This window comes from Vicia villosa, linkage group LG7 (assembly GCF_029867415.1).
Source record: "Vicia villosa cultivar HV-30 ecotype Madison, WI linkage group LG7, Vvil1.0, whole genome shotgun sequence".
Classification (NCBI taxonomy): Eukaryota; Viridiplantae; Streptophyta; class Magnoliopsida; order Fabales; family Fabaceae; genus Vicia; species Vicia villosa.
In genome coordinates this window covers 96,071,557-96,099,129 of record NC_081186.1, presented here as the reverse complement: position 1 = coordinate 96,099,129, position 27,573 = coordinate 96,071,557, and the positions used below count along the sequence as shown (strand labels likewise).

Here is a 27,573-nt window from a genome sequence, read left to right as displayed (position 1 = left end):
TCCCATACATGTTTGGCTGTGCGATCTGCATACCATATCAACAGGGATAAATCTGAAGTACCCCTGGGTAGGCCACAGGCGCCTCAGTCGTATCATCCTCCTTGTGCAACGGGTCAACACCATCAGGAGGTGGCACGGGAGATCCAACATCAGCCGGAGGTGGCACAGGAGTATTAGAAGTGTCCCGAAGATGTCTGCGGGCGGATGGCGTCTGTGAGGAACCCTCTCCATCATCTCGAGGCCTCCTGGATGAAGTGGTAGATGTGGAAGGCCCTTGTGCTAGAACAGAGGTATCAGGTACCTCTATTGGAGCAGAGGTGTTAGGTGCATCTGTTGGAACGGAGGATCCATCTGTGTCATACCCCGAAATTTACCCGATTACATCCACGCAGGTTTAAAATTCATTTATTAAGAATGTACCAAAATAGGAGCCATGGGGTTTAATATTTCTATTGTTAAAATCATTCTCTTATAAACTGCATTGAGTTAAAATCGGGGTGTAGTTAGCAGGTATTTTGGGCTCAAAAAAATTGTTGGCCCATTTATCTTATCATAAGGTTTTTTTATTTTTTTTCTTTTTGGATATTCTACTACAATTTGTTTTGCACCATTTTATTTAACTTAACTTTCTTATTAGGATTATTATTATTATTATTAACTAGTACTATTAATTTTAATATTATTATCAGGATTATCATTACTATTTTTCAATTATTGGTATTAATAATATAATTAGTTAGTTAATTAGACATTAGGCCCATTGGATGTGGAAAACCCTAATTTTAAACATTATAAAAGAAGGCCAAAAATATTTTCCGGGGGAACCCGGGTTCACAGTCTCACATTGACAAAATTCTTATTCTCTCTCAACACAATTTCCCACTGTAAAGTCTATGCCTAAACCAAACACCATAAAACCATTGATTTCTTGTGGCAAAAAGAATATGCAACATGTTCATTGAAACTCAATATCAAAAATACCGAAGCCGCTCCAAATCCGGCGTCGTTTGCTCCAACGGACACAACTCAAAGAATCAACACAAACTCCGAGTACGTGACCTTCTTCTCCGACCATTGACATCGCCGGAATCACGCCCCACTTTCCGTCGTCGATCCATCGTTTTGGCACGGTATTGTAAGATCTCTTTTCTCTTTGATTTGTATTAACTTATGAGTTTTGTTGCTTGTGCTCTCTTCTGAATATTTGCCGTGGATTTTCGACCGGATGGGGCTGTTTTGGGTTGTTTGGTTGTTCTTGATATCAATTGCAGAGAAAGAATAGAGATGGTGAAGGTAGATTTGTTAATTAGTTTATATATTAGGATTTATTAGATTAATTCTATTAGGGCTGATTCAACTTAAACGTGGCTTTTTTAATTAAGCATTTTCACTACTTTTAATTCAATTCAATAATTATATTTGAAATAAAACTAATGTAGTTACAGTAATAGCCATGCTTATCCTCCTAACCCCATAGTTTTTATACACTATTTTAAGTTCTATTAATTAGGTTGATTGTGTTTAAGTTAATTAGTTGTGATTAGTCTAATTAGTGTTAATTGGTTAGTTTAACTCTAATAATATAATACAAAACCATTTTGTTTTACATTCAGATAAAATAACAGTAAGTAAATGTCATGAAGGCTAACGTACTGTAGTCGCCGATAATGTACATACATTCATTTAATTAATATATCTTATATATTTTAACATGTAATGTTTCTTGGATAATAACTTAACCAATACTAACAATATAAAAATACACAAACATATCAAATATAAAGCATAACAAAAAAAATATATAATATAAAAATAATACAAAATATTAGGATTTTATTTATTATTCGTTTTGACTGAATTAATCGGTCGCGATGGTTAATAATCAACCCTTCAATTATTAAAATTCAAATACATTTTATTTTGCTAAAGGTTTTAACCATCTTATTGGTTACGATGATTAGCATATTTCCCCTTATCAATTCGTTATTATTTGTAATCGAATCTATCGATTATGAGGGGTAACGATAAATTAATATAAATCAATAATTAAAATACCTCAGTTTGCTAAAAGTGATAATCGAATCAATCGATTAAAATTGCCAGCAATTCTTTACTAATCTGTTAATTATGGTGATCAAACCTATTGATCATTGCGATTAATAGTGCATATTAAATATCAGGGTTGTACGCCCAAATCCTAAAACACTTCCCAAATCTAAAACATTCAAAACACTCCAAATCAAACTACGGATTTTCATCCTTATTCCAAACTACGATAGGCCATTCAAAAAGCCTTCAAACCATCCCAAATCAAATTCTAATCCTAAGGGCGTACAACCCTTCCCCGAACTACGTTGACTCTGATTCTCCATAAGGAGATACGTAGGCACTTGGCAACAAGGCGAGTCCCCTTCCCTAAAATCTCAATTTTCCCCTTATTCAATTCTTTAGTTATAAAACCTTAACTTTTAGCCATAAAACTTGACCCTTAGATTCAAAGCCAATAGGAAAGGGTTGAGGGTGCCTAACACCTTCCCTCGACCTGAATATAGTATCTTACCCTGATCTCTTAACTGCGCGAGGTTTCCTATTCGCCTTGGTAGAATAGGTGGCGACTCTAAGCTATAAATTTTTAGGCAGGTTGCTACAGCTGGCGACTCTGCTGGGGATACACTATAACGGTGAATTACTATGCTCCTATAGGTTTTGGCAGGGTTTAGGTTTGGCGCATTTCAGGGTTGGCAAACCTGCCATTTTTTAGGGTTTAGGATTTGGGGGAAGGTTTATCTTTTTTTAAAAAAATATAAATAATGTTTAATTTTTATTTATTTATCTATAATTTCATCTATTTATATCATTTAAAATAAACATCTGTTTACTTAAATAATATCTGTACATTTAAATATTTGCTGTTATTTGCATTTTTTTTTAATCGTAAGCAGCCGGATTTCGAGGTTAGTATAAATATTCAAATTTTATTTATTTATTTATTTTCCTCTGCAATTTCATTTCTGCAATGTAATTAAATATTTATTTAAGTGGATATTTTTATTTCTATTGCATCTGTTGGGTATATTATGTAGTGTTAAAACCTTAAGTGTGGGGGTTAACTTTGAGACCAAAAGGGGACATGAATCGCCTTACGAGTCTCACTGATAACTCCACTCGGAGTGGGTTAGGTATTTGGAAAGGTCCGAAACGAAGCTTGACTTTGTGGAGGGCTGGACTGGATACTTAGCTGATCTCTCCGGGAACCTACCCCAAAAATTCGAACCTCATGGATAAAATGAGTTGTTCCAAAATCCGAAGAGACAAAAAGTCTCGGAGGCTACGAACGACCCCATGAGACCTTCTAGAACCCCCCTATAAAAAGGTTGGCTCCCAAGAGCCGCTACGTCGAACCTATGAACTTATGTGATTATGTGCAATATGTATATATATGTGTTGATCATGATTTTTTTATTTATTATTCCTTTTTTCATTCATCATACATCATGTGCATTCTTGTGTCATATTTTTATTCAAAAAAAAAAGAAAAAAAGAAAAAAAGGATATCATACGCATCATGCATGGCATACACATCATTTTCATGACATTAAGAGAAGATTCCTCTTCTATCTCCAGAGCAAGGAACCATTGGGAAGGATAACCTAACATCCCGACCATACTATCAAACAAGATTTCAGCAGAAGAAATCAATGGATCAGTTGGAACAGAATCAAGCCGCCCTTCGTGAGGAAGTGGATCAACTGAAGGTTAGCATGGAAGAAGTTAAAGGAGGTATGACTCAGATGCTAGAATTCATGAAGGCCCTCCTAGACAAACAAGACAAGGCAAAAGAGGTTCAGTCTGGGGATACCCTGGTTCAGGATGAGATCCCTAACGACAAAAACCCGCTGCTAGGATTTGTTTCAGGCTTCGGCCCGGATAAGGACAAATCTCAGGCCCGATCTGTCAGAAGGGCTATCCAATTCCAAGAGAAAGGAGAGGCCTCCCAAGAAGGATTTGTCCCCACTCCACAAACAAAAGGGACAACCCGCACAGTGCGCATTCCTGCTAGCAATGTCCCTAAGGACGATGATTACCTGGATCTACAATACGGAGTGCAAGAGGTGGACAACTCAGACCAAGTACCTCAAACACAACAGTCTATTCCTAACTCTAGGGAAGACTCCAAGGGTAGTGAACAAATCAAGGCACTGGAGGAGAGACTAAAAGTGATAGAAGGATACGATGTCTTTGATGTGGATGCCTTCGAAATGAGTTTGGTCTCAGACTTCACTATCCCTCGCAAATTCAAGATTCCCGACTTCGAGAAATACAAAGGACTCACATGTCCGAGGAATCACTTGCGCATGTATGTGCGGAAAATGGCTGCTTACGCCCGCGATCAAAAGCTAATGATACATTTCTTTCAAGAAAGTTTAAGCGGAGCGTCTATTGACTGGTACATGCAATTAGAGAAGTCCTCTGTCCGAAGCTGGAATGATCTGGCCAACACCTTCTTAAAGCATTACAAGTACAACCTGGACATGGCACCCGATCGGATGCAATTACAAAATATGTCACAGAAGAAGGATGAATCATTCAAGGAGTATGCCCAAAGGTGGAGGGAGATGGCTTCTCGAGTCCAACCTCCCCTAATGGACAAAGAACTGGTGGACATATTTATGAGCACTTTGCAAGGACCATACTACGACAAGATGGTCGGAAGCATATCTTCAGGGTTCTCGAACTTGGTAGTCATTGGTGAGAGAATTGAAGATGGAATCAAAAATGGGAAGATACAAGGGGCACCCTCAGGTTCCTATCAAGCAAAGAAATCATATGATGGGAAAAAGGAACCCAACACTGTGGGGGCAATCCTGGTTAATCAGACCCCGACACTACAACAAAAACAACAGGGTGGCCAACGCCCCTGGAGGTCCAAGCCAAAACGGTCATTCACCCCGTTGCACATGCCACTATCTCAAGCTCTACAACATTTGCTCAGTCAGAACTTGGTAACTCTGCTGCCTCCATACTCAGCTCCGGCTAACCCCGCTCCCGGGTACAAGCATCATGCTAGGTGCGCTTATCATTCAGATAGTCCTGGTCATGATACAGAGGATTGTGGGCCATTGAAGCACAAGATCCAAGATTTGATTGAAGAAGGGCTCATTGAGTTTGAAGATCCTAGCAAGTCTAACACCATAGGTGGCTAGAAGGAGGATTTCTTAGATCATTAGTCTTGTTTCCATTTGCAATTTCTTTCCGTTTGTTTAAACATTAGTCTTATGACATATGCTATGTACTTTTCAAAAAATCATTAATGCATTGCTTACGTTTGTCTTGATTCATTCCTAGTGTTCTCACTATATTTAAAAACTGTGTTTTTACTCGATTTTCTCATTTGTGATATTCAACTCTAGTGGAAAGTTTTACACCTTTTGAGGGAGAATGACGAAAACGATACCACAATTTCATACACTACGCTTTCGAACAGACCGTGTTGACGATGTACAGGCATTTGTTCAATCCCTAAAATAATGGAGATATAAGGATGTTAATCCCTCGTCAACCCCTTTGAGCCTAAAGAAGTAGGAGTTTTCCTTCATATAAAATAAAACCCTTCATATATAACCGGGGGTAGGGTAGTTGCTCAGATAACTTAATTATTCCAAACTGTTCCTTTGAACATAACCACCGATGGTTCTCCGTCATGATTAAGCCTGGCAGTCAATATCCGCAAGGAAAAAAGAGAAGGCAATGCAAAAGTCCACTAAGTCAAAACCTATTAAGGAGACTTAGGCAAAATTGGGGCATCCCGCTGACTGTAGTTTTAAAACGAACAGTTCAGGCAAAAGTTGGGGATAACAAAGTCAAAAAAAGGTTACTATGAACCTCCGACAAAAAGGAAATACTACAAAAAAAGGAGAATGACTGCCTTTGCAGATAAACCTTTGGTTTTTGAACCATCATAAATGTCAATGTCACAATTCCCAAATTCTTTTGGAGACTAAACGCATAGCTAACTGAGCATATGACTGAAGAACATCACGAAGATTGGGATGGGTACAAACAAACTTTGAGCTTCTATCTTTTGTTTCTTTAAACCGTGAACCAGGCCACGTTACAACCTTTAAAAGTCCTAACTGAAGCATGGTTAGTTCGAAAGCATGGCGTTACTAAAGGTATCCCGACTCCTTAAGGTCTACTATAACTCTTGAGTTGATATCACTTTCTTACAAAAAAAACTTTGTTTTACTCAAAAAAAATGTTTTCAAACTTTCAAGACAGACGTATGCATTTGCATTTCATTATAAAGTACACTTGTCTATATAGATTTAAATGTTAACATCAGGGAGAAGTTGCATGAGGCATGGTTAATGTCTAAAAATCCTACTGACTGACGAAGTAGCTTTAAAAACTCGTCAAAAGAAGAAACATCCCTTACGCATGACTGGGATGGCCAATGTGTACACGGGGCATAACCCGTCATTATCTCATTTACATGGGGCAATCTAATCAAGATCCATAGAATCTCTCAAAGACGCTGAATAGCCCATGGGGCAAGCCCATTACCTGGGGGCATGTTGCAAAGGTCACTCATTATCAGATGGCATTAATACCAGTCTCACATCCTTTCCAGGAACCTTTATAGGATACTTCTCAATCTGTCCATATAGTCTTCTTTAAGACATGTTCAAATACTTCTCACCCTTTTTAGGAGCCTTTTTCAGACAGTCTTTTAAAGACCCACCTTCTTATCCTTTCTATTTTCAAACCCTTTCAAACAGTCTTCTCTAAGACATATTCCTTTCCAAGAACCTTTTCTAGGTAGTCTTCTGTAAGACATCTCTTAATTTTTTTAGTCTTTTAAGACATATTCAAACTTCTCTTATGCTTTCAAGAACCTTGTCAAACTTTGTTTAAAGTACAGAGTCTTCTCTAAGACAGTTCACCATCCTTTTTAGGGTGATCTTCTTCAAGATATCTTTTCCTAAGTTTTGTTTAAAACGCCACAAAAAAAAACAAGTCTCTGTCCTCTATAGGAATATTTTGACCCTCTGCACAAACACATCCCTTTGAGCTTTGTTTAAAGCGCAATCTTGTTTAAGACAATTTCCCATTCTTTCCAAGGACCTCTTCAGGTAATCTTATAGAAGACATCATCTCACTCTGAGTTCTCAGCAAGTCACTGCCCGTCAGGATGCGGCCTAAACGCATGACTCATTCTGAAAAGCATCTGCTTCGCATTCAAATCAACATTTAGCATCAAGGAGACCTCAAAATTGGTCTAATCAAAGACGATCATTCCTGATAAAGACTCTTGAATGGGGAAACCACATCCAAAGGGTTTTCCTAAAATAGGGGCATACAATCAAGGATCCTATTAACTAGGGGCATATCTTTCAAGAATTTGAACACTAGGGCAATGCATATCAGGCAAGACATGGTGAAACTCGGGTTCTCCCTAAAGGTCCTTCCTTCAGATTAAAGGGCACGTCTCTCAAAATTTCTGATAATCGGGGAGTCACACTAGTATCATGCAAGGAGCATTGTTGCATAATTGATCTTCCCACGCCTATACTATTTACATCCCGCAATGTGGGATCGGCATACATGCACAATTCTCATTTATTTTGAGAATCTCATTACATGACACATGCATCATGACATTGCATAAAACTAATGCTGCCTTTTCAGGTCACTTCATAATCAAAAGGATGTTATCATCCAATTACAGTGCAAACATGATCGTATCAACGATTCAATCTTAACATATACAATTCTAATACCTCATTCCAAGTCTTTCTTCAAAGACAATCCAGAAGCAATCAAAGAATTTCTTACCTCTCCAGGTAGTCTTGTCCAAGACAATTATCCTAACCTTTCCAAGCAGTCTTGTGTAAGACGTATCCTGACCTTTTCTAGGTAGTTTTGTTTAAAACGTCCCACGACCTTTATAGGAACCTTTCTAGGTAGTTTTGTTTAAAACGTTTCATGTCCTTTATAGGAACCTTTCTAGGTAGTTTTGTTTAAAACGTCTTATGTCCTTTATAGGAACCTTTCTAGGTAGTTTTGTTTAAAACGTTTCATGTCCTTTATAGGAACCTTTCTAGGTAGTTTTGTTTAAAACGTCTTATGTCCTTTATAGGAACCTTTCTAGGTAGTTTTGTTTAAAACGTCTTATGTCCTTTATAGGAACCTTTCTAGGTAGTTTTGTTTAAAACGTTTCATGTCCTTTATAGGAACCTTTCTAGGTAGTTTTGTTTAAAACGTTTCAAGTCCTTTATAGGAACCTTTCTAGGTAGTTTTGTTTAAAACGTTTCATGTCCTTTATAGGAACCTTTCTAGATAAGTTTTGCTTAAAACATACCGTTCCCTTTATAGGAATCTTTCTAGATAAGTTTTGTTTAAAACATATCGTTCCCTTTACAGGAACCTTTATAGGTAGTTTTGTTTAAAACATGCCATACCCTCTATAGGAATCTTTCTAGATAGTTTTGTTTAAAACGTATCGTTCCCTTTATAGGAACCTCTATAGGTAAGTCTTGTTTAAGATATCCTGTGTCCTATCTAAGAGCCTTTCCAGGTGAGTCCTGTTTAAGACGTACCATAACCTGTCTAGGTAGTCCTGTTTAAGACGTTTCATATCTTTTTAGGAGCCTCTCTAGGTGAGTCTTATTTAAGCCATATCATGCCTTTCTAGGTAGCCTTCTTAAAATGTTCATCCAATCTTTTCTAAGATATACCTAGCTCTTTTATAGAACTCCTTAGTTAGTCTCCTCCAAGACATTCTTCCAAAGCATTGTTCAAAGCCTAAGCTTCTTCGCATCATCCTCTGATATACCCTATTCAGGAGCCTCTTCAGGTAGTCTTCTATAAGACATTACTTTATATCTCTTCAGATACAATCAATATGATCCTGGTATGAAGAGCATATGCTCTGGACAAGCATCTTGTCAAACAAATAAGCAGCATCTGTAAGCCCATCTCCCACAAAACTCCTTCCCTACACAAGCAAATTTCAGGGCATTTCAGTGTCCAATCATCTTCTACCTCTTCAGGTTCAAGAAGATTGAACAGGGGCAGCTGTCATACCCCGAAATTTACCCGATTACATCCACGCAGGTTTAAAATTCATTTATTAAGAATGTACCAAAATAGGAGCCATGGGGTTTAATATTTCTATTGTTAAAATCATTCTCTTATAAACTGCATTGAGTTAAAATCGGGGTGTAGTTAGCAGGTATTTTGGGCTCAAAAAAATTGTTGGCCCATTTATCTTATCATAAGGTTTTTTTATTTTTTTTCTTTTTGGATATTCTACTACAATTTGTTTTGCACCATTTTATTTAACTTAACTTTCTTATTAGGATTATTATTATTATTATTAACTAGTACTATTAATTTTAATATTATTATCAGGATTATCATTACTATTTTTCAATTATTGGTATTAATAATATAATTAGTTAGTTAATTAGACATTAGGCCCATTGGATGTGGAAAACCCTAATTTTAAACATTATAAAAGAAGGCCAAAAATATTTTCCGGGGGAACCCGGGTTCACAGTCTCACATTGACAAAATTCTTATTCTCTCTCAACACAATTTCCCACTGTAAAGTCTATGCCTAAACCAAACACCATAAAACCATTGATTTCTTGTGGCAAAAAGAATATGCAACATGTTCATTGAAACTCAATATCAAAAATACCGAAGCCGCTCCAAATCCGGCGTCGTTTGCTCCAACGGACACAACTCAAAGAATCAACACAAACTCCGAGTACGTGACCTTCTTCTCCGACCATTGACATCGCCGGAATCACGCCCCACTTTCCGTCGTCGATCCATCGTTTTGGCACGGTATTGTAAGATCTCTTTTCTCTTTGATTTGTATTAACTTATGAGTTTTGTTGCTTGTGCTCTCTTCTGAATATTTGCCGTGGATTTTCGACCGGATGGGGCTGTTTTGGGTTGTTTGGTTGTTCTTGATATCAATTGCAGAGAAAGAATAGAGATGGTGAAGGTAGATTTGTTAATTAGTTTATATATTAGGATTTATTAGATTAATTCTATTAGGGCTGATTCAACTTAAACGTGGCTTTTTTAATTAAGCATTTTCACTACTTTTAATTCAATTCAATAATTATATTTGAAATAAAACTAATGTAGTTACAGTAATAGCCATGCTTATCCTCCTAACCCCATAGTTTTTATACACTATTTTAAGTTCTATTAATTAGGTTGATTGTGTTTAAGTTAATTAGTTGTGATTAGTCTAATTAGTGTTAATTGGTTAGTTTAACTCTAATAATATAATACAAAACCATTTTGTTTTACATTCAGATAAAATAACAGTAAGTAAATGTCATGAAGGCTAACGTACTGTAGTCGCCGATAATGTACATACATTCATTTAATTAATATATCTTATATATTTTAACATGTAATGTTTCTTGGATAATAACTTAACCAATACTAACAATATAAAAATACACAAACATATCAAATATAAAGCATAACAAAAAAAATATATAATATAAAAATAATACAAAATATTAGGATTTTATTTATTATTCGTTTTGACTGAATTAATCGGTCGCGATGGTTAATAATCAACCCTTCAATTATTAAAATTCAAATACATTTTATTTTGCTAAAGGTTTTAACCATCTTATTGGTTACGATGATTAGCATATTTCCCCTTATCAATTCGTTATTATTTGTAATCGAATCTATCGATTATGAGGGGTAACGATAAATTAATATAAATCAATAATTAAAATACCTCAGTTTGCTAAAAGTGATAATCGAATCAATCGATTAAAATTGCCAGCAATTCTTTACTAATCTGTTAATTATGGTGATCAAACCTATTGATCATTGCGATTAATAGTGCATATTAAATATCAGGGTTGTACGCCCAAATCCTAAAACACTTCCCAAATCTAAAACATTCAAAACACTCCAAATCAAACTACGGATTTTCATCCTTATTCCAAACTACGATAGGCCATTCAAAAAGCCTTCAAACCATCCCAAATCAAATTCTAATCCTAAGGGCGTACAACCCTTCCCCGAACTACGTTGACTCTGATTCTCCATAAGGAGATACGTAGGCACTTGGCAACAAGGCGAGTCCCCTTCCCTAAAATCTCAATTTTCCCCTTATTCAATTCTTTAGTTATAAAACCTTAACTTTTAGCCATAAAACTTGACCCTTAGATTCAAAGCCAATAGGAAAGGGTTGAGGGTGCCTAACACCTTCCCTCGACCTGAATATAGTATCTTACCCTGATCTCTTAACTGCGCGAGGTTTCCTATTCGCCTTGGTAGAATAGGTGGCGACTCTAAGCTATAAATTTTTAGGCAGGTTGCTACAATCTGTCACTTGTGAGACTACCTGCATTCGTGCACGTCGCACGGATGTATGCTATGCAATCCTCCACGATATAATGCGGTCTGACTGGTTGGCCATAATGTCTGCATTGTATTATAATTAAAGTTGGATTAGATTGTTACCTTAAAAATATAAGGTATTTGGGTGGCGTAATTAATGAAGGAGTCCTATGAACTAAAGGATTGTGCCCTATAAAAGGTAATTTATAAGGGAGCTGAGGTCAAAGATGGAGAAGAGTTGAAAAAGTTATAAGTAAGCAAAAGGAGAAGTCAACATGATGGACGAGCAAGATGGTCGAAGTTGTGTCTGTCGACCACATTGAGAATTGAGACTTATAAAAAAATTTGATTATGCTTATACGCTAAAGGTTGGCGTCAAAGCAAGGGCTTAAGCAGGATAAATTTGAAATTTGAAAGTACCAACAATTGCAGAATGAGTATTTCAAAACGAGCGCCAAAGACGTGGGAGCGGTTATATTAAGATGTGTCTAACGTATAACAGGCTTTAGTCTGTAGGAAGTTAGTTTGTAGTCACTATAAATAAAGGGTCCAACGAAGGATTCTGGGTGTGTTCATTAGTACTAAATCACTTGTAAAAACTTCACATTTCAAGCGTAAGGAAGCAGAGAGTTTCAAGGATGCTAATGTTCGTGAATCACCACCTTTATTTCAATGCAATTTCCTTCCTTCTCAATTATTCCTTCTGAATATCTTGTTTTAGTCTCTTTTATTTTTTAACAATTCTTTTACATTGTTATCCATGTTTTTGAAACTGGTTCCATTGCCGTAATGGAATTCACTAAAGATGCATTCGTTGTGTATCTCTTTTAAGCATGTTATAGCTTTCTGTCGGTCACGAGTCACCCTCAGTCGATAATATTAACGTCTTTTATGGAAAACCATACTTGTTCAACGTTTTGGAGAAAATCGGTTCTCACAGAGTCGAATTTTATGTCGAATAGAGCAAGTTATACTTAGTTACATTAGCACATGTCTTAGGATCAACTAGTCGATCCTGCAAGTGACCCTTAGTTTTTAGGCTTTGGGAGGACTAGCGGTTGTTTACCATTTTCCACAGTAAACGTAGATACAATTAAGAAAAGGGAAAAGAAAATCAAATTGAACTCCGTAGGTGTAAATATGAAAGACTTCCGTAGGTGCATCTACAGAACTACCTAACATTTCAAAAAAATGGGGTTTGTTCCGTAGGTGCATCTACGGAACATCCTAACGTTTCATTTGTTCCGTAGATGCACCTACGAAATGTCCTGCAACTTCAATGACGCAACAATGGCGTCTGTCATTGTTCCAACCACTAAAAAACTCCATTTTTGTGGCTTGATTGTCCATTTTACACATACAAAATTACCTACATTGTCTCTAAACTGTTTCTAAAACTATCCAATCATTTCTACTCCTAAAAATTGAATTCTAACTCTATTACGGGAAATACTCTAAAATAACTCGAAAACAACTCGAAAGCTTGCCGATTAAATTGAGTTTTGAAGTTGTTGGAATGCGTTGAATGATGATGCATACCCTTACCGCCGAACTCGAGAGAAAAAAACTATTATGGTGGATTTTGATTTTTTTGGTTGAGTGAGTTTGAATTAGAAAAAAGAATAATGGGGAAGGAGAAGAGTCTGACGTCATTTTAACATCAAATACCTCCGTAGATGCATATGTGGAAGAATTACGTAGATGCACATACAAAACAAATTAACTTTGAAAAAAAATACTTTCGAAAATATATCTACAAAAGTATGAGATATTTTTGGCAACGCTCGCATGGTGCAAAAGAGACATATGGGGTGAGGTTAGAGTTTGTCTATCATTTTAAAGAAAAAATGTCATCAAAAGGTAATATTTTAAATATTGAAAATTTGGTTTTTTATAGAAAAAATAATATTAATAAAAAATTATTTTACAAGTGTATAAATCAAATCATACTAATTAAATTATTTTTAAAATTGATCTAGATATATAAAAGTGATTTGATTGGATATTTTTAAAATGATAGTGTACTTTTTCGTCAGCCATTGGTCTCAAATTCTGATAAAGAAAGAAAATAAAGGTTTTTTTTTCCTCCGATCTCTCAAACCCCATAACTTTTAGACAAATGGGTGTCGATGAATGTCCGCGGCGGTGGCTATGGCGGTGCTTCCTTTTATTCGTTGGAATAACAACCGTTTCAACCACCGTAACCGCTTCCGACAGTCTCAAAAACCGCGAAAACCTTGTCTCAAGAATTGCCTTTGGATCATGTTCTAACCAGAGTGCTCCTCAGGTTTCAATTTTGTTCTTCTGCTTTTGTGTTGTTTTTCTTTGTACTTTTGTTCTTTTCTGGTTAAACCGTTTTCTGTTTTTTTTGTTTCCTTCGCACGTTGTAGTCTTGTCGTTTGTTGCTAATTCTTTTTTCAACCATGATGCCCCGATTCTCGTATAACCACAGTACAAATATGTGTTATGTGTGGTCTTTTTACTGACTTTAATTTGGTGTTTATGTTACATTCCACAAACCAAGCACTGTTTCTGTTTATTATTTTGCTGGAATTCTAGAACTTGTTCTATGTTCTTTTCTAAGAATTATTAGTTGGGATGAAGATTTATAATGTGGTGTAATTTGGTTTAAAAGGATGAGAGCATAGTTGGTAATTGTGTATGGTTGTTTGTTCAAATTCTCTTGTCTAGTATTGTAAAATGTTTTATACAAAATAGTGTATCGCAGAGAACAAAAGTGGAGGAGCTAAGCTTTTCTTTGCTTCAAAGTTAAAGTTTAGTTTGCAATGTTACATTGGTAACTTGTTTTGGTTCTTTGTCCTTAACAACTTCCTCTATAATGCAAGCTTGGTATTACTTCCTATCAGGGCCCTCCCTCTCTGAGGGCGTGCAAGGCGGGTTACTGCATAGAGCTCGAAATATGTCACAGTTAAACTGTGACTAAATAGGGACTCATAAAATATTGTCACGGTTAAATCATAGTTAAATATAGCCTCTATTTGTTTTGCCACGGTTAAACTACGACTAATCTACAAAGAGTTTCCAAAAACTTGAGACGACTCTGCTTCCTATCTATCAGTGTTGTTAAATAGAAGCTATATTTGGCGCTATAGCATAGCAGAACTCGAACAAATCGTTTATTGTACTGCAATACGCTATTTAGTGTAAAATATTATCAAAAGACGTTGTAGCACTATTGTGTAGTGGAATTTGCAGAGTACTACTTCCTGTTATCTAGGATTGACAATACTGCTATATAGACCTATATCTGTCAGCTTGTTAATATGTATATGCTGTGTCTTGTGTATCTTGCCAGCCTATATGGGATGCAGTGGCAGACTTCAATCCTCAAATATTTATATTGATGGGAGATAACATTTACGGAGATATCAAACGCCCTTTTAAAATTTTTGGACGAGAGAGGACTATTGGGCCGTGGAAGAATGTTCCACGATTTCTTCCTGCCTCTGAGCAGGAAATGGAGGCTAAATATCAGAAGGCTAAGTCTAATCCTGGCTATGCTCGGGTTAAAGAGCGTGCCGAGGTTTTCATTCTAACCTTTTATAGTGGTTTTTATGGTTGATTTTTTTATTTACCATCTTTAGCCTAACTTTTACATTGAAATGTTATAGGTTATTGGTACATGGGATGATCACGACTACGGATTAAACGACGCAGGAAAAGAATTTCATAAAAAAAAGACAAACCAAAAGTTATTTCTTGATTTCTTTGATGAACCTCAAGATAGCCCAAGGTGGATAATAATTTATATGAAAAACACTTATGTTATACACGCTATATTAATTTTTTTATCCAAATAGGATCTTGTTACTTATTGAAGCTCTTATAACTTATTTCAGGCGGAAACAGGCCGGTGTCTATGCCTCGTATACATATGGTCCTATGGGAAAAGATGTCAAGGTATTGACCAAGTAAAATTCATTTTCTTCATTCGATAATTGATTCATAATATCTTGTAATGGTTATTGTGTCGTGGTAGGCTAATAACCCCTACAACATCTCAAAGTGATGCAACATTTCACTTTGTTATCTTCAATAATGAAGCTACAAAGTTTTTAAAACTAGTGTTTAAACTCATAAGCATGCATCTTGTGTTGTACTAATATGAGCTTTTATTGTGAATCGGGGAAACCTACTCAGGTTGTACTCTTAGATACCAGATACCACAGAGATCCTGTAGGAAGTGATGGAACCATTTTGGGGGATTCACAATGGTCATGGTTGGAGAGAGAACTAAAAGGTCCACCAACAGCCATTACCATAATTGGATCTTCTATTCAGGTATACTAATTAGTTATCAATGATTATAATCACTTAGATTAATGAGATTAATCAGTCTGTAAATTTTATCACATATCTAACCATAATGTATACTACGACATCTGCATCTATTTAAGCTTTAGGCTACATTATGTATTTCAGGTTATATCAAATCTATCAGCAACTCTTCAACCGTTGGTTGCAATGGAATCATGGGGTCGTTTTCCAAAGGAAAGAGATCGCCTTTTCAAATTAATAGCTGATAGTAAGGTAATAATATAACTTGAAGTTCATTCTATTTCTATATTTTGTTTTACTTAATGTTGTGAATCAATATTTATTAAACATCTTGTTATTTCGTTTTTTACAGCGGGGTGGAGTATTATTTATAAGCGGAGATGTTCACTTCGGCGAAATTACAAGATATGACTGTGCTTCAGACTATCCACTATTTGATTTAACCTCAAGTGGGCTTACTCAATCAGTCGAGGAGGTTGTTCCGCGTTTCTTGCGTCCTGTGGTGAGATTTTTTGCATGGCTTACACCATCTACAATGAGAGTTAAGGGACCAAATTGCAAATATAAATCCTGTGTATATGGTAAACTTTACCTCCTCGTTTTTGTATAAGAATACTTGCACATTGGTTTGAAACTGTTTCCATGTTTTGATGTTTCAAATGTGGGATTTTGTTAGGCCAGCCAAACTTTGGAACCATTGAAATAAATTGGGACTCTCACCCCGTGAATGTGAAATTCGAAATTCGGGACAAGAATGGAATCGCTGTTACAGGTGTCAATGTTTCGTTATCGGAATTACATCCATCAAAATCAGAGACTCTTGACAAAGTAAAAACAGGAGATAATCAGAGGCATTGCACTCTTGAAGCTAGTCTTCCGTGGATTAAAAGATATCGCATAGCAATCTTATTTTATTTTACGATAGCTGGTAAGTCACTTCCAAATTTTATCTGCTACTTAAATTAACGTCTAACTATCAGTTAATTTAAGTTCTTTCTTCCTTTTTATTGCTGCAGTGTTGCTTCTTGCAATATTCCTATGTCTTTCTTGTGCCTGTGTCTCGATTTTTCGACTTGGAGGATGCAAAAGAAAGCACGAATGACATAGTTAGATGAATACAGAATCAGCAAAAGGGAGCGTGTGTAATATTTTCCCCTTTATAGATTTAACCATATTACTGATTATTATAGGTTCATAAGAGATAGAGTATTCTTCTACTGTTTTTCACTAGTTGGTACAGTTAGTGAGTTTGATTTTGATTTGAAATATTTATAGAACTTTTAGTATTACCCTTTGAAGCAGATTTTTCATTTTGCCTTGCTAGTTTTATTTAATGGTTGAACTGTTTGATATGATCCATGGAATGGCATCGGCGCGTTAACTTGTAAACTGATATGTTACGGAATCCGGTAATTTTTGGTGTTGTTTCATTTGATTAATTATTAATTTTACAAGTCAATTTTTAATTTATAGAATCGACCTCATGAAAATACAAATTAACAAATGGAGGATGAGTGACCTCCCTTTGGCATTGAAGAACTTGTCCTGACTGCTGATATGGAAGCAGGGTTCTATAAAGGAACTGTGAAAGAAAACCATGCAGTCATGCAAAGTTGAAAATTTTCTCTTCAAGGTAAACATAATGTTGCTGTCATAAGGGATCAACTATGGCCATAGATGGAATTCTAATTTCTACAAGCACCAGTGAGCCTTTCAGATAATTGATGATTACCATCAGAATAGAAAAAGGAACGATTATAAAAGAAAGTAAACAAAGGAACCATTAGAAAAGAAAGTAACCAAAGTAATTTCAATATTGAAGGTTAATGCAAATAAAATAGGTGTAGACCTTTATATATAGACAGTAAAGATAATAAACTATTCTTAATGATATGAACATCCAACTTGGTCATAATATAATATAAACCCTTTGTCCTTAAAGTTTTTAAGAATATATCTATATCTACTGTTTATAGAGACATATTCTATATTTAATTTTTATTTTGAAGCTGTGCAAACAAAAATATGAACAAGGTGGATATAGTCAACCTAAATTCAGTAAAAGAATTGAAAAGTATAATGTTCAATGTCATCTTTTCTTTCAGAAAGATGACTTCCACTCAGCTGCATGGAATATGCCAGTGACGTCTAAACAAGGATATATTTACTCTTCAAATTATATATTTTAAATTTAAGGTGTCCTGTTAAGTCAGTTGATAATGTTGAATTGTTGACGGTGTATGTGTATCTATTTTCTCCTCCAAACATGTTTTGACCCGCTCGTAACCCCCCTTGACTATCATCATCTCATTCCATACGCTACAAAAGGATGATGTTTAGTCAAACCTTTTTAACACACAACAAAGAAATTAACAAATAGACGCGTCTTTGAATTCCATACACAACAACAACATAACAACAAATCTACCAATTTAAACCTTTATCTATACACACCCACAAAACCAACCAAATCAAAAAACACCTCTACCATGACACGCTCAACATTGTTAACACTAATCATCCTCACAACCTTCATCTCCAACACACTATCGCAACAAGAATACGTTGGTCTCAAACAACCAGACTGTGATCACATATACAACTCAACACTAGGCAACATTTGCAACAGCGTCAACTCATGTCAATCCTACCTCACCTTCAACTCAAACCCTTCATACAACACATCCACTTCCATTTCCAACCTCCTCAACGCTTCATCCTCCCTCGTTTCCCAGTCCAACAACATCTCCACCCTCCAAATCATCCCCTCCAACACAATCATAACCGTCCCCGTTACCTGTTCCTGCTCCGGTAACAACAAATACTACCAACATAACGCTACCTACACTTTGAATACCCTCGGTGAAACGTATTTCTCTGTCGCTAATTACACCTACCAGACTCTTACCTCATGTCAAGCTCTTATAGCTCAGAATCCTTACGGTATTCGAAACCTCACTGTTGGTCTCAACATAACAGTTCCTCTCAGATGTGCTTGTCCCACCAAGAAACAAACTGATCAAGGCTTCAAGTATCTTCTCACCTACTTGATCTCTGATGGTGATACGGTTTCTTCCATTGCTGATATTTTCGGCGTTGATCAACAAAGCATTCTTGATGCTAACGAGCTTTCTTCTACTTCCACTATTTACGCTTTCTCACCACTTTCAGTCCCTCTCAAAACCGAACCACCCAAAAAAATAACAAGAGCAGCTTCACCTCCGGAGTCTCCTCCACCTCCACCGCCAGTAGACAGTGGTTCCTCCTCTTCCAAGAAATGGATCATTGTCGGTGTCGTGGTTGGGGTTGTTGTATTGCTTCTGGTGATTCTTGCTGTGTTTTCCCTCTGTTTCTATAAACGGAAGCAGCCGCCTAAGCTACCACCGCCGGCGGTTCAGAAATTATGGGACTCTAACGCCAAGAAGACTACCTCAACAACTCAATCTTGGTCTCTTTCTTCTGAAGGGATTCGTTATGCGGTTGACTCGTTGACTCAGTACAAGTTTCAAGAATTGCAAAATGCAACCATGTTTTTCAGTGAAGAGAACAAGATTAAAGGTTCTGTATATAAAGCTTCCTTTAAAGGTGATGCTGCTGCGGTTAAGATTCTGAAAGGTGATGTTTCTTCCGAGATAAACATTTTGAAGAGAATTAACCATGCTAATATTATAAGGTTGTCTGGTTTTTGTGTCTACAAAGGTAACACTTATCTTGTTTATGAGTTTGCTGAGAACAAGTCTCTTGATGATTGGCTTCACTCCGAGGATTCGAATTCTACGTGTTTGAGTTGGTTTCAGAGAGTTCAGATTGCTCATGATGTTGCTGATGCACTTAACTACCTTCATAATTATGCTAATCCACCTCATGTTCATAAGAATTTGAAAACTGAAAATATTCTTTTAGATGGAAAATTTAGAGGTAAAGTTTCAAATTTTGGGTTGGCGAGAGTTATGGAGAATGATAGTGATGAAGGTTTTCAATTAACAAGACATGTTATAGGAACTCAAGGTTACATGGCTCCTGAATATATTGAGAATGGTTTGATTACTCCAAAGATGGATGTTTTTGCATTTGGTGTTGTGATTTTGGAGCTTCTTTCTGGAAGAGAAGTTGTTGGTGGTGACAAGAATAACGGTTTGGGGGATCAGCTTTTATCTTCAACTGTGAATCAGGTTCTTGAAGGGGAGAATGATAGGGAGAAGCTTAGAGGTTTCATGGATCCAAATTTAAGAGATGAATACCCTATGGATCTTGCATATTCTATGGCTGAGATTGCCAAAAGATGTGTTGCTCGTGATCTGAATTCGAGACCAAATGTTTCTGAAGTTTTTATGGTTCTGTCTAAGATTCAATCCTCGACATTGGATTGGGATCCATCGTCTAGATCTGTTAGCCAAGTTTCTGATAGTTGATATTTTTTTATCATTGGATAAGTGTTCTAGAGTTTATTCCATCTTTATACATGAAGAGTGTTAGTTGTTAGAGTATACATGCAGATATTTTATGTTTGGCCTATTTGGTATCAGGTTTCATGCATTGATGATTATTTTGCTATTAGAATACAGAAGTCCACACTTTGAGCTTGTACATTATTGTTTAGTCTGTTATTCTTTAACATAAAAACGATATTTCGGTACTCAATTTGTTATTCATTACTAGCTTAACAGCATATTTTAATTGATTTATGTAAAGCCTCGAGAAAAGTGAATGGCATGCCTGCAAGGTCTTGGATCTTGTACATGCATACAAGCAGTGAAAAATGTATCTCTTATGTTTTATTGATGACTATTGCCAAAAGGGTTAGACCTATTTTCTTCTTGAAAATTAGAAGCATTGGAATGTTTCAAAACTTTCAAAAGGTTGTTGGAAGGGGAAGCACAGGAACTCATCAACTATTTCTGACCGGATAGAGGAAGAGAGTTTAACTCTTTCAAATTCAAATTGTTCTGTGAAAAGGAAGGATTGAAGAGACAATATACCATTGCATATACAGCACACCAAAAGGGAATAGCATAATGCAAATAGAGAATGATGGTAAACATGGATTGCCACATGATATGTGCAGAGAAAGAGTTTTTAAATTGTTTTAGGATGAAGTTGTAAACTGGAACTAGTAAATCACCGGTGCTGCCGCACGGGTAGATTTATTTGATATTATATATATATAATTTGTTTAGATATTTATAATATTAAATGATAAATATTATAAAGAATTAATAATGATATTCATGCATTTGCATAGGTTAAAATAATTTTGTATGGTGGTTTTATACTCAAATGCATATTGAAAACATCATTTATAAAAAAAAGTTGCGTGAATTTAACTAATCGTGTCCCGTTACAAATTTATTTATTATGATATAGATTTTATTTAAATAAACATGTAGATATTTTATTGATAGTGCCCCGTGAGAAAAATAAAAATTTTGACATTTGAAAATAAGAATTTTGTGTCTCAAATAAAAACAATTGCTAAATAAAATATGTATTTTGCTGGTTGTTTCCAGTGAAAAATAGAAATATTGACATTTGAAAATATTTTTTTAATAATTATGAATAATTTTGACATTTAAAAATAATATTTTTAATAATTATGTTAATTCAATTTATTAATAATTTATGTTTAAAAAATAAAAAAGAAAAGAGAAAATTGAGAGAGAGAAAATTAAAATGAAAATGAAAATATTGGAGAGAGAAAAGGAAAATGATAATTTGAAAAGTAAAAAATTGGAGGACATGTGTTGCATTTTGGTTTGTTTGGAAGTTGAATAAAATGGTTGGATTATGAAAAGATAATTTAGTCCTTTTTGCTTTGTAAATTGTTGAAACAAAAAGGATATTTTGGGTAGAATGGTGGACTTCTTTTTTAATAGCTTGATATAGTAGATATTTGGTTGTTTAATCAATGTCTAACACATGTGAAGAACATTACTCCTCAAACTGCTTGGAGAACTATGGCTCATGCATATATACAAAGCAGAATGAAGTAAACTTAATGATAAAAGCTTTATGTATATTATGTTGGGTGTGATTGATGAGTCAAATGGGTCACGGTTTGTTTGACCTTGTTCTTGTTAAGTGTATGTAGGTCTTTTCTATAAATGTGCTATGAACAAACTTCTGTCTTTTGTTTGGCAATGTAGAGGCATAATTCAAACATCCCAACACTCTAAGCAAACTCAGATCAGGAATAGCACCATTCATAACCTCATAGGAGGATTTATTATTGACCTTAGTAGGAATACGATTCATGAGGAATACAGCATGCAAAACTACATATAACCAAATATGCTAATGTTCAAAATATGCTGATGTTCAAAATATGCTGATGTCTCATCTTAACCCGACCATTCTGCTGAGGAGTATAGACACAACTCCTTTGATGCAGGATACCTTTTGAAGCATAGTACACAGGCATGAGTTACTCGGTCTCATTATCACTTCTAATCATTTTGACCTTCTTTGCAAATTGTGTCTCAACCATTTCAACAAAGTCCTTTATTCTTTGTCCTACTTCAGTTTTGGATTTCAACATGACAACCCAAACATGCCTACTATGACCATCCAAAATGATTTTGGTTAAAAAATATTTGAATTCATGTACATAAGTAGTAATAAATGGCCCCCAAATGTCTATATGAATAAGATCAAGCACCTCATATGCATTGTTATTACTTGTGGAAAAAGGCAAACATTTTTGTCTAGCTTGTTGACACACATCACAAGCCTTATGTACAGTACTAGGTATATAGCTACATAGCTTGCTCATACAACTCATTCTATCATAGGATAGATGACCCAATCTAAGATGCCATATAATGGCTGGAGCTACAATATTATCAGTTTGCTTATTAAAAAATACACTGAAACAAAACCTATATTATTATCTCTTTCAGAGTCTTCCAAGTAATATAAGCCATCAAGCTCTTTAGCCAAACCAATCTTCCTCAACCCATTCTTTGCTTGTATAACACACTTGTTAGTTTCAAATAATAGATTGCAATCTTGCTCTCTACATAACTTTGAAACTGATATCAAGTTAACCTCAAATTCTGACAGATATATGACATCTTTAATAATGAGTTCATTAGATAATTTTACACTTCCACAAATTGATGTTACTATAGAATTTCCATCAGAAAGATTAACCATTATTGAATCAATTTTATGTTGCTCAATGAACCAGTTTAAAGAATGACATATATGGTGTGTAACTCCCGTATCTAAAATCCAGCTTACACTACTCCTAGCATTGAAGTTAGCGATTTATGATTTACCTCCCATAGTAATATTGATTGAGCTTGTATTCTTCTCAAGTAACATCATCAAGTTCTGGTATTGCTCTCTAGTAAGAGACTTGGCATAGGCCTATACTAATCCAGTTCCTCCCATAGGCTTCTCAATTCCGTGAAATAATTTGAAACTTTCTTATTTACTTGTTTCAGATTCGAAATTTCTTGATATAATTGTGCCACACGAATTCTATCACCTCTCATGAATCGATCCTTGAGATCATTCCACATATCCACAACATTATCGATGAACACCACACTTTGTGCAATAGATGGTGTTATCGAGTTGATAATCCATGTATGCACCAGATTATTGCACCGTTGCCAAGCTACGTAATTCAAATCATCTTCATCAGGAATCTTCATAGATCCATCTACAAATTGAAATTTGTTCTTCATTGCTAGGGCTCGTCTCATCTTCATCAACCAGGTATGATAATTGTCATCGGATAACGCCGGCGTGACACACACCGTCAATAAATTCTGCGACGGATGAACATAATAGGGATCAAACTGATCCTGCACTTGATTGTTTTTGTTTCTCGTCATTGCAGCATAAAGCGAATAACATAATCAAGAAAACAAACTGAACGAAAGAATGCTTAAAGAACTTCTATATTTAAAGAACGTCTTCTAAGATTTTATTTTCTCTTTTTATCTGAATAAGAATGTCCAACTAAATAATATTAATATTTATAAGTAAAACAATCACCAATGCACTTGATAACATACAAAATAGGCTAACCTAAACCTCTGCATATAGCAAGATTAAATAATCTCTAAAACACTTATTCAATGGCATTAAAAATCATTAACTATCTGCTATCAGAAACTTGGCTAACAGATCTGGACCTCTCAAGTTCATCAGATGGATCCCAGTCTAATGTAGAGGACTGAATCTTAGACAAAACCATGAAAACCTCCGAAACATTTGGTCTTGAATTCAGGTCACGATGAACACATCTTTTAGCAATCTCAGCCATTGAATATGCAAGATCCAAAGGGTATTCATCTCTCAAATTTGGATCCATGAAACCTCTAAGCTTCTCCCTAACATTTTCCCCTTCAAGAACTTGATTCACAGTTGATGACAGAAGAAGTTGATCTCCCAAACCATTATTCTTGTCACCACCAACAACTTCTCTTCCAGAAAGAAGCTCCAAAATCACAACACCAAAAGCAAAAACATCCATCTTTGGAGTAATCAAACCATTCTCAATATATTCAGGAGCCATGTAACCTTGAGTCCCTATTACATGTCTTGTTAATTGAAACCCTTCATTATCTTCATTCTCCATAACTCTCGCCAACCCAAAATTTGAAACTTTACCTCTAAATTTCCCATCCAAAAGAATATTCCCACTTTTCAAATTCTTATGAACATGAGGTGGATTAGCATAATTATGAAGGTAATTAAGAGCATCAGCAACATCATGAGCAATCTGAACTCTCTGAAACCAACTCAAACACGTAGAATTCGAATTCGAATTTGAATTCTCATAATCCTTGTTCTTGTTCTCAGAGTGAAGCCATTCATCAAGAGAGTTATTCTGAGCAAACTCATAAACAAGATAAGTGTTACCTTTGTAGACACAAAGACCAGACAGCCTTATAATATTAGCATGGTTAATCCTTTTCAAAATGTTAATCTCGGAAGAAACATCGCCTTTCAGAATCTTAACAGCAGCAGCATCACCTTTAAAAGAAGCTCTATAGACAGAACCTTTAATCTTGTTCTCTTCACTGAAAAACATGGTTGCATTTTGCAAATCCTGAAACTTGTACTGAGTCAACGAGTCAACCGCATAACGAATCCCCTCAGAAGAAAGAGACCAAGATTGAGTTGTGGAGGTAGTAGTAATAGTGTCAGAAATCTTCTGGTTGTCGGAATCTGAGAAAGGTTTACCCACCGGCGGAGGTAGTTCCGGTTGCCGTTTATAGAAACAGAGGAAAAACAAAGCAAGAACTACTAGAAGCAAAACAACAACCCCAACCGCGACACCAATAATGACCCATTTCTTAGAAGAGGAAGAGCCACTATCCTCAGGATTCGCCGGTGGAGGCGGCGGCGGAGACTCCGGCGGGGAGGCTTGTTTGATAATATTTTTCGGTGGTTCGTTTTTGAGAGGGACTAAAATAGGTGTGAAGTAGAAAATAATGGCAGCAGAAGAAAGCTTGTTAGCTTCAATAACGGTTTGTGGATCAACGCCGAAAAGATCAGCGATTGAAGAAACGGATTCACCCTGAGAGACCAAGTAGGTGAGAAGATACTTGATTCCTTGATCAGTCTGTTTCTTGGTGGGACAAGCGCATCTGAGAGGAACAGTTATGTTGAGACCAACAGTGAGGTTTCGAATACCGTGAGAAGGATTCTGAGCGATAAGAGCTTGACAGGTGGTGAGAGCCTCGTAGGTGAGGTTAGCGACGGAGAAATAGGTTTCACCGAGGGTTTTGAGAGTGTAGGAAGTGTTGTGTTGGTAGTAGTTTTTGTTACCGGAACAGGAACAGGTAACGGGGACGGTTAGGATTGTGTCGGAGGGGATGGTTTGGAGGGTGGAGATGTTGTTGTTGGATTGGGAAACGAGGGAAGGTGAAGCGTTGAGGAGTTTGGAAATGGAAGAGAGAGTGTTGTATGGGGGATTTGATTTGAAGGTGAGGTAGGATTGACATGAATTGACGCTGTTGCAAATGTTGCCTGATGTTGAGTTGTATGTGTTTTCGCAATCTAGTTGTTTGTTGTTGACGTATTCTTGTTGGGAGATTGTGTTTGAGATGAAGGAAAAGATGATTAGTGTTATTAACTTTGGCCATGCCATGGTGGGGTTGAAATTTTTGGGGTGGTTTAGGAGTAGCATAGGTTGAGATTTAAAGTGGTTGGTTTGTTGTTCATGTTTATGGTTGGCGTAGCGTATGGGGTAGTGATGGAGAAGCCAGCGAGTCAAAGACGTTTGGGGTTTTATTATCTTCTTTGTGTTGGTTGTAATAGCAATAGCTGATAGAGTATGAACATTTGACTTAAGCTTTGGAGTAAACTTTTATTTGAATAATTTTGTCCTTGAGATCAATTCATATACACTTTTAATGGCCAACTTAATAATTTGTTTTTTAAATATAAGTAACTTGGTTATTTACTCCACTCATAGTCAGGGGATCATGGCTCTGAATAATTAGTATTGAATTGTTCTAGTTTGACTTTGGATGGAACAGAAAAAGGATGACCCGGTCAATTGAGGGGGACGTCTCACACAAGATAAAAGATGTTGGGCATGTGATTGATTGTATTACGTAACGTAAACTTCACAAAGTCATGTTTTTTTTAAAAAAAAAAATTTATAGGGAAATGAAAGCTACATGTACATACACGCAGAAGAATTTCTTTTTCTCATTTTTATAATAATTCAACACTTTTTTCATTTGTAAATAATAATAAACGTATAAACTATAAACTACAGAACAAAAATAAAAAAGGTGTCCAATCTGATACTTAAAGTATAGTTGTATACTCATCGTTTATTAATGTTGTATTATGTTATTTTTATAATAATTTATTTTCTTAAAATTATATTCGTTGATTAAAAACAGTTGTCTTAGGGTGTGTTTGGCTATGAGGAGAAGTTGTAAAGAGAGAAAGAGATGAGAAAGAGAGTGAGAAGAGAGAAATAAATGAGAAATAGAGATGATTTGATATATTGTTTAGTATAAGAGAGATATAGAAGAAATTGAAGAGAAAGAGATGTTGATTAGTTTTAAAAGTACTAAATTATCCCTAATTAAAAATTCTTAAATTAAAACTAATTTATATTTATTGTAATTTATTTAATTAATTTATTTTTCTGATAATAATTTTTAGAAAATATCTTCAACCAAAAAATGTGTTTTGACAAATATAATAAAAGAGAAAAATATAAAAAATTATTTATTAAATAATAATAATGTTCCTTTAAAAAAATACTTATTATAATTTTCTTAATCTATTATAAAATTGATTTTGTAATTAGAACATGAAGAGGGCTTTAGTTGTTATCGTTCCCCAACCAACTGGGTATGCATAATGAAAACAAAGAATATTAAATACTCCCTCTGTTCCTTTATAATTGTCACTTTTGTGAAAAAATTTGTTTCTCTTTAAGTGTCACATTTCAAAGTCAATAAAGTATTTTTGTTGTTTTGTCAAAATTACCCCTAATCATTATGATAGAGAGAGAAAAAGTTAAATAAAGTATTAAAAAGTTTAGGATATTATTGGAAAAAGAATAATCATTACTTAAAAAGTAACAATAATCATTGTTTATCTTGGTATGTGAAAAAACTTAAAAAGTGACAATTATAAAGGAACGGAGGGAGTACTACCAAGTAATTAAGCCACAAAAATGTCTAGTTAAATCTCTCGTTCCAACTTCTCTCTCTCCACTATCTCTCGTTCTTACTTCTCTCATTCCATCCAAACACAGTGTTAGTAATTAAGCCAAAAAAATGTCTAGTTAAATCTTAACCAAAAAATTGTCTAGTTAAACTATTATATTTACGAGGATTATATTAACTCCGTATAAAGACAAAGTCACTATACTTGTGAATTCAGTGGAATGCATGT

At 35.4% G+C, this 27,573-nt stretch overlaps 4 protein-coding genes across 7 annotated transcripts; 3 read left to right on the top strand and 1 right to left on the bottom strand.

The window, feature by feature from the left end:
- The first annotated feature begins 369 nt into the window (after positions 1-369).
- Positions 370-8,033, top strand: LOC131616015 (uncharacterized). Its single transcript, XM_058887230.1, has 2 exons — positions 370-1,135; positions 3,625-8,033. Exon 2 carries the CDS (start codon positions 3,699-3,701, stop codon positions 5,202-5,204), a length of 1,506 nt encoding a protein of 501 aa, XP_058743213.1. The 5' UTR covers positions 370-1,135; positions 3,625-3,698; the 3' UTR covers positions 5,205-8,033.
- Positions 8,034-8,328: 295 nt separating this feature from the next.
- LOC131616014 (uncharacterized) lies at positions 8,329-17,000 on the top strand. Of its 4 annotated transcripts, XM_058887226.1 has the most exons (10): positions 8,329-9,855; positions 9,997-10,018; positions 14,708-14,935; positions 15,024-15,145; positions 15,252-15,312; positions 15,553-15,693; positions 15,835-15,942; positions 16,043-16,271; positions 16,367-16,618; positions 16,707-17,000. In XM_058887226.1, the coding sequence occupies exons 1-10, from the start codon at positions 9,677-9,679 to the stop codon at positions 16,790-16,792; spliced, it is 1,428 nt and encodes a 475-aa protein (XP_058743209.1). In that variant the 5' UTR covers positions 8,329-9,676; the 3' UTR covers positions 16,793-17,000. The 4 variants fall into 4 exon arrangements, with proteins under 4 accessions (XP_058743209.1, XP_058743211.1, XP_058743212.1 ...); XM_058887228.1 differs by lacking the exon at positions 9,997-10,018 and having other exon boundaries at positions 9,716-9,855; XM_058887229.1 differs by lacking the exon at positions 9,997-10,018 and having other exon boundaries at positions 9,721-9,860.
- A 926-nt stretch (positions 17,001-17,926) lies between these two features.
- LOC131616013 (protein LYK5-like) lies at positions 17,927-20,819 on the top strand. Its single transcript, XM_058887224.1, has one exon. It carries the CDS (start codon positions 18,180-18,182, stop codon positions 20,100-20,102), a length of 1,923 nt encoding a protein of 640 aa, XP_058743207.1. The 5' UTR covers positions 17,927-18,179; the 3' UTR covers positions 20,103-20,819.
- Positions 20,820-23,651: 2,832 nt separating this feature from the next.
- On the bottom strand, positions 23,652-26,010 carry LOC131616012 (protein LYK5-like). The gene has a single exon (XM_058887223.1). The coding sequence runs from the start codon at positions 25,835-25,837 to the stop codon at positions 23,798-23,800; it is 2,040 nt and encodes a 679-aa protein (XP_058743206.1). The 5' UTR covers positions 25,838-26,010; the 3' UTR covers positions 23,652-23,797.
- Positions 26,011-27,573: the final 1,563 nt, after the last annotated feature.

Coding starts and splice junctions, on each gene's coding strand:
- LOC131616014 (XM_058887226.1), top strand. CDS start 9,677: ATGTTCATTGAAACTCAATATCAAAAATACCGAAGCCGCTCCAAATCC. Junction 9,856..9,996: donor CGATCCATCGTTTTGGCACG/GTATTGTAAGAT, acceptor TATCAATTGCAG/AGAAAGAATAGAGATGGTGA. Junction 15,694..15,834: donor TAATTGGATCTTCTATTCAG/GTATACTAATTA, acceptor TATGTATTTCAG/GTTATATCAAATCTATCAGC.
- LOC131616013 (XM_058887224.1), top strand. CDS start 18,180: ATGACACGCTCAACATTGTTAACACTAATCATCCTCACAACCTTCATC.
- LOC131616012 (XM_058887223.1), bottom strand. CDS start 25,837: ATGCTACTCCTAAACCACCCCAAAAATTTCAACCCCACCATGGCATGG.
- LOC131616015 (XM_058887230.1), top strand. CDS start 3,699: ATGGATCAGTTGGAACAGAATCAAGCCGCCCTTCGTGAGGAAGTGGAT.